This window comes from Astatotilapia calliptera, chromosome 14 (assembly GCF_964374335.1).
Source record: "Astatotilapia calliptera chromosome 14, fAstCal68.1, whole genome shotgun sequence".
In the NCBI taxonomy this organism is placed as follows: domain Eukaryota; kingdom Metazoa; phylum Chordata; class Actinopteri; order Cichliformes; family Cichlidae; genus Astatotilapia; species Astatotilapia calliptera.
This window is the reverse complement of record NC_137435.1, coordinates 38,758,804-38,770,983: the sequence shown is the minus strand read 5'-3', so window position 1 is coordinate 38,770,983 and position 12,180 is coordinate 38,758,804. Positions and strand designations below refer to the sequence as shown.

At 41.1% G+C, this 12,180-nt stretch overlaps 1 protein-coding gene across 5 annotated transcripts in view; it reads right to left on the bottom strand.

Annotated features, from left to right (window-relative positions):
• The window catches only part of bcas3 (BCAS3 microtubule associated cell migration factor), a 312,938-nt gene that overhangs the window by 243,490 nt on the left and 57,268 nt on the right, over positions 1-12,180 (bottom strand). For all 5 annotated transcript variants that reach the window (XM_080289123.1, XM_080289122.1, XM_080289124.1 and 2 more), the window contains exon 15: positions 4,546-4,873. In XM_080289123.1, the coding sequence (XP_080145249.1) occupies positions 4,546-4,873 (328 nt within the window). The remainder of the gene's footprint in view (positions 1-4,545; positions 4,874-12,180) is intronic.

Sequence of the window (12,180 nt, the reverse complement as noted above, 5' to 3'; positions counted from 1 at the left end):
GCAGCTTTGAGAAGGATGTGTACTTTTCTACAGTTCCTTCCCAAAAATCAACGCTGTCCTCGCTGGCGACAATCACAGGGCAGCTGTTGTGGCTAGGTGGCCCGGCCCCAGCTTGCCTCACCCTGCTGCTTTGTGCCAGCCTAAGAAAACCGTCTTTGCTACCCAAAATTCACACCCAGCCAGCAAAAACAGGCCGGAAGGTAAACACAAAAGCAAATGTGACTCGATGTGTTTGCATCCGGTGAAAATTATGGAGTTTTATCAACGCTGGTGGCGGTAGGGGCTGCATTTCTAAATTTACATGAGGCAGGATGCCTCGGAGCCAATTTATCTTCAAAAAAACCAAAAACAGACAGACAGAGAAAGAGAGAGAGACCTAAATGACCTTCCTCCACAGGTCACAACTGATAATGAATTACTGAAATAGGCACTTTTTGGCAATTCTTAAATTGATGTCATGTCAAACCCGACTTTAATTTCCTGAAACCTTTTGAACATTACAGTGAAGTCAAACTTTCTCCAAAGGGAAAAAGCGGCTCATTTTTATATATCTTACCACAGGTAGACACTATCTTTTTCAAATGTACACACACACCTAGACACGCACACACAGAGTTAGGCATCCCTGTGTGGACTAATTGTTGACAGGTGGCCCTAATGTTCTCCTTTGAAACCAAAGTGTGATTTACGACCACGCTCCCCGAGACCCCGGCTTTCAGCACCGCTACTACAAACTTATCTTTTTCTCCCTGCTTCTGTCGCCTACCTCCTCCCACTTTTATTCCTTCTGCTCTATCTCTTCTTCATTTTTCCTCAATTGCACCTCATTACTTTGCTAAGTCACTTTCACCTCCGAGCCCACTTTGATGTTTCTGTGCTTCTCTGTCTCTCATCGCAGCACAGCAGTGACTCTCCAGACATCCTTTTAATGTTTGATGAACTATTTTTCACACCGTGGAGGAATGTGTCCATGCATGTACGTGTGTGTGTGTGTGTGTGTGTGTGGTGGGGGGTTGGGGAGCTACACGAGGAAGACAGGAAGGACAAAGAAAGCAAGGGCACTCAGGAGAGTGTATGTAAGACCTGACCCTGAAACCTCATGTGCCAGTCCAGCATCTTCGATCAACTATTTGAAGACTTTTGGGCCGCACAATGCTGGGCGTAGGATGAGAGACATGGATCATCTATAATATTTCCATCTATAATATTTATGACAATTATTGCTATTATTCAGAAAAATAGCCTGTGTTCAATATTGTGAAACACCTAAAAATTGAATGGATTTCATTATAACGACGCTAAACCCTCCAAATATTTATTCTGTCTTTTAGCAGTCCAGCCGATTGACCTCGAGCAGCAGTAATCTGCTATAGTGCCCAACAAACTCAAACACATTTTCAAATACGTGTTTTTAAACTGTGTATAATTTGCACAAACAAACAGACAAAGGTAAAAGACTGAGACCAGACTACGGTGTCACATTTCTGCCGTATGTGAGCATCCAAGTAGTCCAGTGATAGGAATCGGTGCCTCCACAGCAGCAACCGATAATATGGTATGAAACAGTGTTTACGTTGATGCCACAGTGTAACGCACTTACTGAAGCAGTAAATCACGGAGGGTGTGACTGCACTCAGAGTGACCAATCTTAGCAGACGAGCAGCCGTACCTCATGAACCACAGCAGGAAAAACAGGAACAGGAGAGAACAGCATCGAATCAACTGAACTCAGAACTACAAGGCTTGTAATGCCTCTGGGTTAAACAGATGTTTCATATTGACAGTTCAAATAAGTGAACGAAAAACACTGCAACAACATCCACTGAGCTAATAACATCCAGCAAAAGATAAAGTGAGGTGAGTTCATCTGATATGGCATTGGGAATACATCAGATAAAAACAAAAAGCCTGGTCACAGGATACAGTGAGAAAATTGTTAGATATGATAAGACACGATTTTAAATATTTATCTTCCAACTGCAAGAGGTTAGGTTCAAACAAAACTGCCCATCTAAATATTTTACTTCAGCACATTAACACTTTTTGCTGGAACACAACGTGGGATAAATAACAGTGTCTCTCTTAAATAAAAAGAAAGATGTGTACATATCCAAAGGAGTACACTGCTCTGTGGAATAGATCACACATCTGCTTGCATGACCTTCACTTTTGAAGTTAACGAACTGCTTGTTACAGTATTTTAAAGTTCAGGAGCTTGTTTCCACGGCAGTAAGATGAAAAGTATGTCACGAAAAAACATGACTTAAGTTTTCAAACCTCTTCTACTATAGCATGCAGAATTACCCACCAATCGATTCCCAGTCATGTGGTTCTCTGAAGTGTTTATCAAGTTATCCACCCGCTACTGGCAGCAGCACATTTATCAAAGCTCAGCGATATTCCAGGAAGACCATGACTCATAGAAACTGTGATAATTTACTCCCAGTAACACCTTTGGGGTCAAACAGTGCAGGTTACACAAAGTCTGTATTTATCAGCGTGCATCTTTGCCAGAAAGGTACACACAGCTAGTGTGAGTGGCCTGCAATAGTGTTTGACAAACAAGGGAGACAAGGTTGTGGCAGAGTCCCTGGAAAAGTGGCTCTTGTGACAACCAGTCACTGGAAACACAAACACACATGCACACAGACACACACAGACTCCACTGCAGCAATCTCTAACCTGAAGTAACACTCCATTTAGCTCACCATTTTTATATCGCTGCACAATCACGACAAAATACTTGCAGACGGAGAGATACTTGCTGAAAAAGAGCGACTGTCGTGCTTACAGTCGTCATGTGGACAGAAACACATCTCTAGGTGAATGCAAAGGTTGCCCCCTCCCTGCTTAACGTGTTAGAGGGTGGCAAGAGGGGATGGGCAATAAGTCTACGCCGTATGTACGCAGTAACTGCAGACCCGTCTGAAGACCTGTGTCGTCACCGCTGTCCCAGGAATGTCACCAACTGTTGCGTTAATGGAGGCCACAGCTACTGTGATTGGCCTGCTCAGTACAGTTGTTTCCTCTTATGCATTTCTGCTGCAGTTTTCAAAAGGAACTGTGAGAGAAAAATAACCGTTGCCTCAAATATAAGGAACAACAATCATACCCTCAATACAAGGACTCGGAGACAACAGCAGATTCCTGGTTGGAGATTTCATGTCTGAACAAACAACATACAGATTTGCCTACGGAAAAAAAACATGACCACAACAAAGTGTGGGGACCCAGGAGGGAAAAGGCCCAGTACTGCATTTGTTTCTATTATGGCTAGAACAGCATATAACACCAGGCCACAGCCACAAGGTAATTAACACATAAAACACCACCCACAAGTATAAATGCTGGGAACGGCATTGGCCACTTGGTTAGGTTATATCTTAGATTATACAAAGATTCTCTGCAGAAGTTGAAAAGAGTGTAAGTGAGCAACACTAACGTGGCCGCTAAGGCATTACTAACAAAACCTGCTGTTTGTAAACTATGTTGTTGATGTAATTGTCAACTGATCATTAAAAACAGTCAACCTGAAGCTTTTTAATATGTTCGTCTGAAACAGGTCTGTGTTGTAAATGAGACAGAGTCTCAGTGGAACTTCCTGTATAAATAAAGGTTCAATAAATCAAAATTAAAAATGAATCTGACAACAGGTAATTTAAGTCATTTATGATGTAAACACATTACACACTGATTTCAGCACTCGGTATGTGAGGATATAACTGTATCAAAACTTCATGGGTCAGTATGTACCTTATTTTTGAAGTTGCGAAAAGTAAATGAGTAAACTAACAGAAACAAGTTTTTGGATTTCCTGTTAACTTATATAAACTCTCTATGACGTTTGCTGCCAGATTAAATTATTCTCAAAAATGGGGGCTGGAAAAAAACCCTCATAGAGAGTCTAATGAACTTTCGAGGCTAAACTTCCAAGTATATCACAGCTGGTAAACAGTTCTGGGTGGAATCTGTGGTCTGTTCTAAGGATGTGAATGTGTCAACATAACCAGACTAGATGAGAATTACTGTTTAGTTCACAGAGATTACAGAACTGAGGAAGCTGCTTGTCATCTAGTTTTGGAACAATCATGTATTACATTACGACTAACACATTTATTACTCACTGTGACAACTCACTAATATACAGAGTGTATCAAAAAGAATAATCCAGTTTTAAAAAGCTCTATTTTTTAAGAAATGGACATAGAAGCCAAGTAAGTAATTTTTGAAACATGTGGCTGAATATAAAGTTTTACATACAAAACTCAAAATGTTCACAGGTGCTCAGTGTGTCCCCTCTGGAAGCGGCATATGTCCACACAGTACTCACACCCGTCTGAGCATGTCAGGAGTCACAGCTGTTGCTATGCTACCAACCGGCAACCACTTAAAACTCCTAAATCTGCTCTTCCTAACAGTTTTCATTGTTACCAGTTGTGTGTATGTATTCTTCTGACCACAACTCTACTGCTAAGACGCCAACTTGGACTTCTAAAACTGAAACATCAATAAGCGTCTCACTTCTTCACCCTCCCAGCTCCTTACCATGTAATGGAGACCCTGAGGGGCTACTGGACAGGCCAGGTATGGGGCTACAGCGCCCACCGATGCCTCCTCCACCTAAGATGCAGCCACTTCCTGCGAGACTTCCTGCTCCTCCTCCTAAAGCAGCTGCCCTGTTCAGCTCCTGTTCAATCTCCTCCAATCCAGCGCTCTTTTGAAAGCGCGACATCCGGTTTACCACACGTGGGGACATGTGAGTCCGGGCACACGGTGCACCGCCGTAGGGGTTGATGGGAAATACATGTGTGGTGCCACGGAGGGTGCTGACGGCTACCCAGCGACTGTCCTGGCTGAAACACATGTCCTGTACCTGGATCCAGACAGGTGAAAAAAAATCAGACAAAAAACAGAGCAGATAAATGTCACACCATAAGCATAAGTAGTGGAAATGTTGACACATACCACATAAAACTTTCTTTCTGAAAATTCCATTAAAGTGTAGAGGCTGGTCGACGTGTAAAAACTGGAGAGAATGTTTTTGTGTTAGTCTAAACCATCTCACATCCTCAGGGATCAGTCATTGGGCATCTTTTCTCTGTATCTGCAGCCCCTCAGTTTCATTCTTAGAAGCCACTTCTATGTGGATGATCCTCGGGTGCATACGCTCCTAAAACAGAACGATGCCTACTCCATACAAACTACACACTGAGTGACTTGAGAAACTAAGTACTTGGAGGGTGGTAAACCTCCTAAATTTTTGGTCCTAATATCACTGGTGGGATGGCTCTGGGACAGTGTGGAAAGCCTACTGTCCCAAACATGGGTTTACAGTGGACCTTGATTTTAGATTTGCTGGTCAGAGAAGATACAGTGTTGAAATGAAGCTTCTTTCAGCTGAGACAGTTGGCAAAGATAAAAAGCTTTTCCACACTGGCATATTATCATTTGTGCACAATTCAAAATAATCCCATCTGTGAATATGGTCAAAGAGAGAGGCCTGGGCTTCTCTGCTGTCCCTCGGACCCAGACCTGTGGCAGAAAGTGGATGGATGGTCTCAAAATAACTTGATGAATGTGTAAAATATATTTACATGCCTGCGTATTTTATTCAGCACAGAAACATGGACGCAAAAGTAAACTACTCCAAAGTGCAACTAACTCTAGTGTGACTGGGCTATAGTGTTAATCGCAGAGATCAAGAGATATGACTGAGATGTCGACTAGCCTGACAGAAACAGACAACAGTTTTTGCAAGAGGTGACAATAAGATATGAGATTGTTTGGCGATAAAATAAATGACCAAGAAAAATGGCATCCTTATTTAGTTGCTCTTCTCCAACACTCAGGGAGCAGACATTCAAGAGAAGATAGGATCTCCCCGAGCACGTCAGACATGCAGGAAACCAGACAAATAGGCTGCATGAGACAATACAAGCACTGGAGAGTGGGAGCGAGAAAATGAAAAGACAAAGAGATAAGGTGACAGACCGATGAAGTGATTGTGCGCTGAAACTGCATCTATCACTTGGCATGCCTTTAAAAAAATAAAAATAATAATAATACATATATCTATTATATCTATATGGCAGGCTGGAGAGTGTAGATCCAGGAGAAAGTTTACAAGAGGAATGCCTGGCTCCTCAGTCAGCCAGCCAAAGAGAAAGCTCTGTCCCTCCAGGCCTTTCTAATCTTTTGCCAGGTCAGACGAGGTAATTGTCCCCAGCAATGACAGTTAATGGGGCATCCTCTGCATACCAGACAGTTACTTTACTTTACAAAGATGACTGAAAGAGGAGGGCTGACCTCTGCTGTAGCTTATAAGAGATGACTCAGAGATGAGAAAGGGCTACTTTGTGTGTGTTGTAATTGGTCATAATAGACCTGTCAGGGCTCCAACAGTAAATGGGTCCTGGATATCATGGCCAAATCCATTTCGATCAGGTGGGGGATTACCTGAAGGGTGGCTATAATTGTACTTTCATGGTGTGACAACCATCCACATATCAAACATTTGTCAAATGTTATCTCAAAAAGGCGGAATGCATCTGCTTTCAGTCACATGCAAGGGCTGATGTGGAGGTAGCACATTCCTGAAAGACTGGATAGCTCTCCCTTGTATTTTCCAACAAAGTACTTGATGACATGTGTGACAGTCAGAAGATGATAAGACGAGTTTAATGCCTTTGTTTTTCTTTTTAAATCAGTCACACCACGTAGTGAAGATTAAGCATCTCAGCTGACCTGAGAACAAGTCTGAAAGAATGACGAGAATGTGACAAAGATGTGACCAGATAAACACCTCTCACACGGAGGCGTGAGATGGACAATTAACGAGGGTTTATGTGGTCGTTAGCATCGGACGCCTCATCCTTCTCACTTTGACAGACTAACTACGATTACAAAAGTTACATAACAGGCCTCTGTTTGTCAATATTGTTACGGCAGCCTAATTTGATCTATAACGATGGAAAAGCACTGTTAACTGTGAGCAGAAGCGTAATAGATTTAAACAGATCCATAAGTGTGTAAATGCTTTTAAACAATGTGGATATACTAAAGATGGCTGATGTGGCTTTTGAACACAAATGTCTTCTTGGGACTGGAGCTGCTGCTTTGTGTCAGAACTACAAGTTTAGATCATTTCCACTGCTTCACAAAAAATATCACAACATTAAAACAAGATGTTTTTAACATTAAAGTCAGTAAGGTTTTTAAATATTGACATATAATTGGCAAATACTCAAATCACATGTTTGCACAAGAAGCCTGGTTACTCTGTGGAAGTAGGTTACAAAGGAAATCTGACAGTGACAGTCTGTCCCCAAAAACTCCATTTACACAGTGATTAGAATGTAAATAAACACATAAAAATACATTTTACATAATGAAACAATGGAAAGGCAACATGTCAACTGCTAAAACTCTTAAAATCTTTTTTTTTTTTTTTTGCAATAGAGGCAAAAAATGGAGTTTTGTGCTGCTTAACAAAACACAGTGGAACATCTAACAACTAAAATGTTAATATAACTAGTAACATCTTAGTAACATGACTGGATATATATAAATAAAAGTACCCCAGAAATGAGGCAGAGAAGGGAGGGGTTCACCTCTCTTGTGTGGGCAAATAGATCAGCTGTTTCAAGAATAACATTTCTCAGTATTAAACTGCAAAGAATTTTGCTTTTATTATCTAAGGTACATAACATCGTTCAACCATTCAACGAATCTGGAGAACACAAAGAGTGAACATCAGTCAATCAGTATGAAATGCTGCGACCTGAGGGGCATTAAAAATCAGATCTCAGAAACACTGAAAACCAATATTAGTCAATATGCAGGTTCAAACTACTTTATGCAAGTTAAGAAAACAGTAAAGCAGCTTCTTTCTTTAGGCCTGAGCTAATTTAAAAATGTGTGAGGGAAAGTGGAATTTCAAATTGTTTTTGAAGATCACGTATGACATGCCGAGCATTATAAAGAAAAGAAGGCCATATGGGTGCATTTGTGAATTAATACTAATGATATACACATATATATATACGTATTACAACAGTATGTCTGAGAGTCTGGTTGCTTAACTGGCGTTCTTTCAGACGTCTTACCTGTTGAAAACATGTGCTGCATTACTATAATTCAATGTTATTTATACAGCACCAAATCATGAAAACAATCACCTCAAGGTGCTTAATATTCTTAATAAGCACCTTACAATAATATAGAAACAATCAGACAACACCCTATGAGCAAGCACTTTGGCAAAAGTGGGAAGGAAAAACTCCCTTTTATCAGGAGGAAACCTCCAACAGAACCAGGCTCAGGAAGGGGCGGGGCCATCTGCCCCAGAAGTCTATTGATTGAACAAAGGAGATACCAAACCACTGAGCAGAAAGTAAACACAAAATGCAGCTTCTAAATGAAGGTGTTTATTATTAAGGCCCTGTGTGCAAAAAAGTGGCTCCCCCCAGGTTATAACTTAAATGAGCTGTGGTGTTTCACCTTTGGAAAGCTGAGTTCAACAGCCACACCCAGACCTGATTACTGTCACACCTGTTCTCAATCAAGAAATCGCTTAATAGGACCCGCCTGACAAAGAAAGGAAGATCCTCAAGAACCAGACATCATAGCACGATCCAAGGACATTCAGGAACAAATGAGAAACAAAGTAATTGAGATCTCTCAGTCTGGAAAAGGTTATAAAGCCATTTCTAAAGCTGTGGGACTCTAGCGAACCACAGTGAGAGCCATTATCCACAAATGGTAAAAACATGGAATAGACGTGGAAAAAGTTGAAGTTTTTGAAAAGTGTGTCCTATTACATCTGGCGTAAAAGTAAAACAGCATTTCAGAAAAGGAAAATCATACCAACAGTAAAATATGGTGGTGGTAGTGTGATGGCCGGGCTGTTTTGCTGCCTCAGGATCTGGAAGCCTTGACATAATTTCCTTAGAGATTAATAAAGCACTCTGATTCAGATTCTGAATCTTTGTGGTAATTCTGCTGTCTACCAAAACATCCTGAGGGAGACTGTCCACGACCTCAAGCTGAAGCACACTTGGGTTCTGCAGCAGGACGATGATCCAAAACACACCAAGTCCATCTCGGAATGACTTAAGAAAGACCAAATGAGGACTTTGGAGACGCTGTGGCATGACCTTCAAAAGGCAGTTCACGCTCAAACCCTCCAAGTGGCTGAATTACAACAATTCTGCAAAGATGAGTGGGCCAAGATTCGTCCACAGCGCTATAAAACACTCATTGCCAGTTACTACAAACGTTTGATTGCAGTTATTGTTGCTAAGGGTGACTAGGGATGGGCAATATGGCCTAAAATTCATATCACGGTATAATTTTAAGCATGTGCGGTAACGATATATATCGCGATATATTCTTTTCTTCTGTATAACGTATTTTCCACACTATAAGGACTTAAAATCCTTTATTTTTCTCAAAAATCGAGAGTGTGCCTTATGTATGAATTCCGGTTGTGCTTACTGACCTTGAATCGATTTGGGCGTGCAAAAATCTGTTAAAAACGTTTTAGTACAACTTTGGTAAGCTGCACTGCTTGATGGATTGTCAGAGCATTACGGCTGCCGTAGCGAGGAGCTTCGGAGTAATCTGGGTCCTAAACTCCGTCAGCTTCAGGTCCCAAAGTCAAACGAACACTAAGAGTTAAAAACGGTCTAAATGATTTCATCTTTAATAAAATCATCAGCGATGCTGCTGTACCAGGTGTACCAATTAAGTTTAACATCCAGGCATCCATGAAAACAGAATTTATTAAATTTAACGGAGTTAGAAGTTAACAGGAAGTTAGCTCGCTAGTTTCCACCTAAACTTGACATACCATGTTCTGACTGAGAGATTTTTGAAACTAATTCAAACGTACAGCTCTGCTACCACTTCCAACATAAATGAAGACAGAAACTAAACAGCAGTGGCGTTTGCAGGGTTACTGAAGTTGGACTACCTGGTATATAATGTTGTGCTACGTGATTGCTAGCGACACACGGGGGGGGCGCGAACATTTTTCTTGTAAAACAAAGGGGGGCCCAGCAAAAAAGTTTGGGAACCACTGCTAAAAATAAAGGCTGAAGAAATTGTGTTCTCACAGAGCAGCCTCATTACTGAAGCACAAATAAATGTGCCAGTTAATTTTTCATTCATTCAGATGACTGGACATCAATTGATGCTACAGACTGTTAAGTTTAGTAGAAGAGCCTCGTGGCTCTGAGCTCATCCACCTTCTGCTCCGCCTTCAGCCCCTTACAGCTGTTATTAGCTCGCAGGTCTGTTTACCTGGCCTCGGGTCACTGACAGCCAGCCGCATGTTTGGTCGCTGGAGACAGATAAGGCGTCCACCTCCACCTACCTAACTCAAGACTTTATGACTCCCAGTATGTTTCTGAGTTCTGTGTGTGTGTGTGTGGTGTGTGTGTCTGTGTGTTATTGTGGTGATAACCCCTGTCCCAAACACAGGCAGGGGCCGGCATTCAGTGTTTACAAGGGCTTGGATCAAAGCACCCTCAGTGTGCAGCCAGTCAGCAGACCTGACGTTTGGTCATACATTAACTGCAGGCAGGCTGTAGGAGTGTGTGTGCATGTGATGGTGTGTGTTCCCAGTCAATAATCCTGAACTTAACAAGGCCTGAAGTACTTTTGTTGAGCAAGCACTTCTCCTTTCTACTGTAATTAATGAGAAAAAGTCAAACTAAAAATAATCTTGAGAACTACAATCTTTTTTCTTTTCATTGTTTTATTAAATTAATTACCATATCCCTTCACTTCATTATTATAGACCATACATTTAGCGAAAGTGTCAAAGTGTAGGTGGTGAAAATTAGCTGCCCACAGCTAATATACTGCTCGATATACTCTTTTCTCTCCCTAAAGTATTATTAAATGACCACATGTAATAATGTGTCAACTCAAGATTTTAGCAGAGACATCCTCTTTAATTAAAACTTTCTTTTTTGATAAAGTAATGGTTAGGTTTAAATCAGGTAACACGCAAGTGTTTCTTCACTCACTATGTATCTGTACACAGCTTTGCATTTAATCATTAGTTAAAATTCATCTCTGGCTCTCTTCCTCTGTAAGTCTTTTGTTCTGTCTCCCTTCATCACCAACTGGTCACACAGATAGCCGCCCCTCCCTGAGCCTGGTTCTGGAGGATGTTTCCTCCTGTTAAAAGGGAGTTTTTCCTTCCCACTTTTCACAAACACATTCTCATTGGTTGTCTTAATGCTGGGGTTTCTCTGTATTACTGTAGGGTCTTTCCTTACAATATAAAGCAACTTCAGGTAACTGTTGTTGTGATTTCGTACTATAAAAACACAATTATGCTAAATTGTATAGAATAACAACACAGGTAATGTTTTAATGCTGTTTAAATGTTGCAGTTCATCGAGGGGGTGGAGCATGTTATTTTCTATAAACTGGATGAATGTTTTTCTTTACCAATCATGTATTTTTCTCATAAATGTATCTGTTTAAATGGGAATGTGGTTTGGAGGGGGACTGGTCCAAACCTGGATCTCACTCAAACTGGACAGCTAAGGGAAGGGTCATCTCCTGTCTACTACTGAAAGGAAATGAAGAAACAACAGAGGATAACTAAGTCATTAAATAAATGATAAAAGCTGTGAGTTTAACAGTTGATCTACATTCCTACCCACAATATGGTCATGAGATAGTGGTTGTTTCATCTTTGGAGAGAGGGAGAGTAGCTCTCAGTTCCGGTGGTCCAGGTATCTCAGTAAGATTATTCTTCACCACCTAGGTTTTGCGCTAAAAAATATGAGGAGAAAACCCCTGGGCTGAACCGGGACAGCCTGGAAAGTTTATGGTTTTGAGCTGGTAAAATATCCCTGGAGCAGCCAAAGGAGACAGTCAGGGAGAGGAAGGTCCAGCCATCTACGCAGCACAGCTCAGCAAGGTAGTAAAAATGAGGTTGGTGGATAAATAAATGCATTACTTTCTATTGTTGACCTTATGTATCACGCTAATGTTTTTAAATTTCATGGTCACTATTACACATACTTTTGTTCTATGGAGGGACGAGCAGTAATAAATTGTGTTTTGTTTGTAATACCGTACCTTTGTTCTTACCCTTTTTTTGGTTTCACTATCTTCACTATCTTAATCATATTGCAGTGATTTGACAGGAAGAAAGAA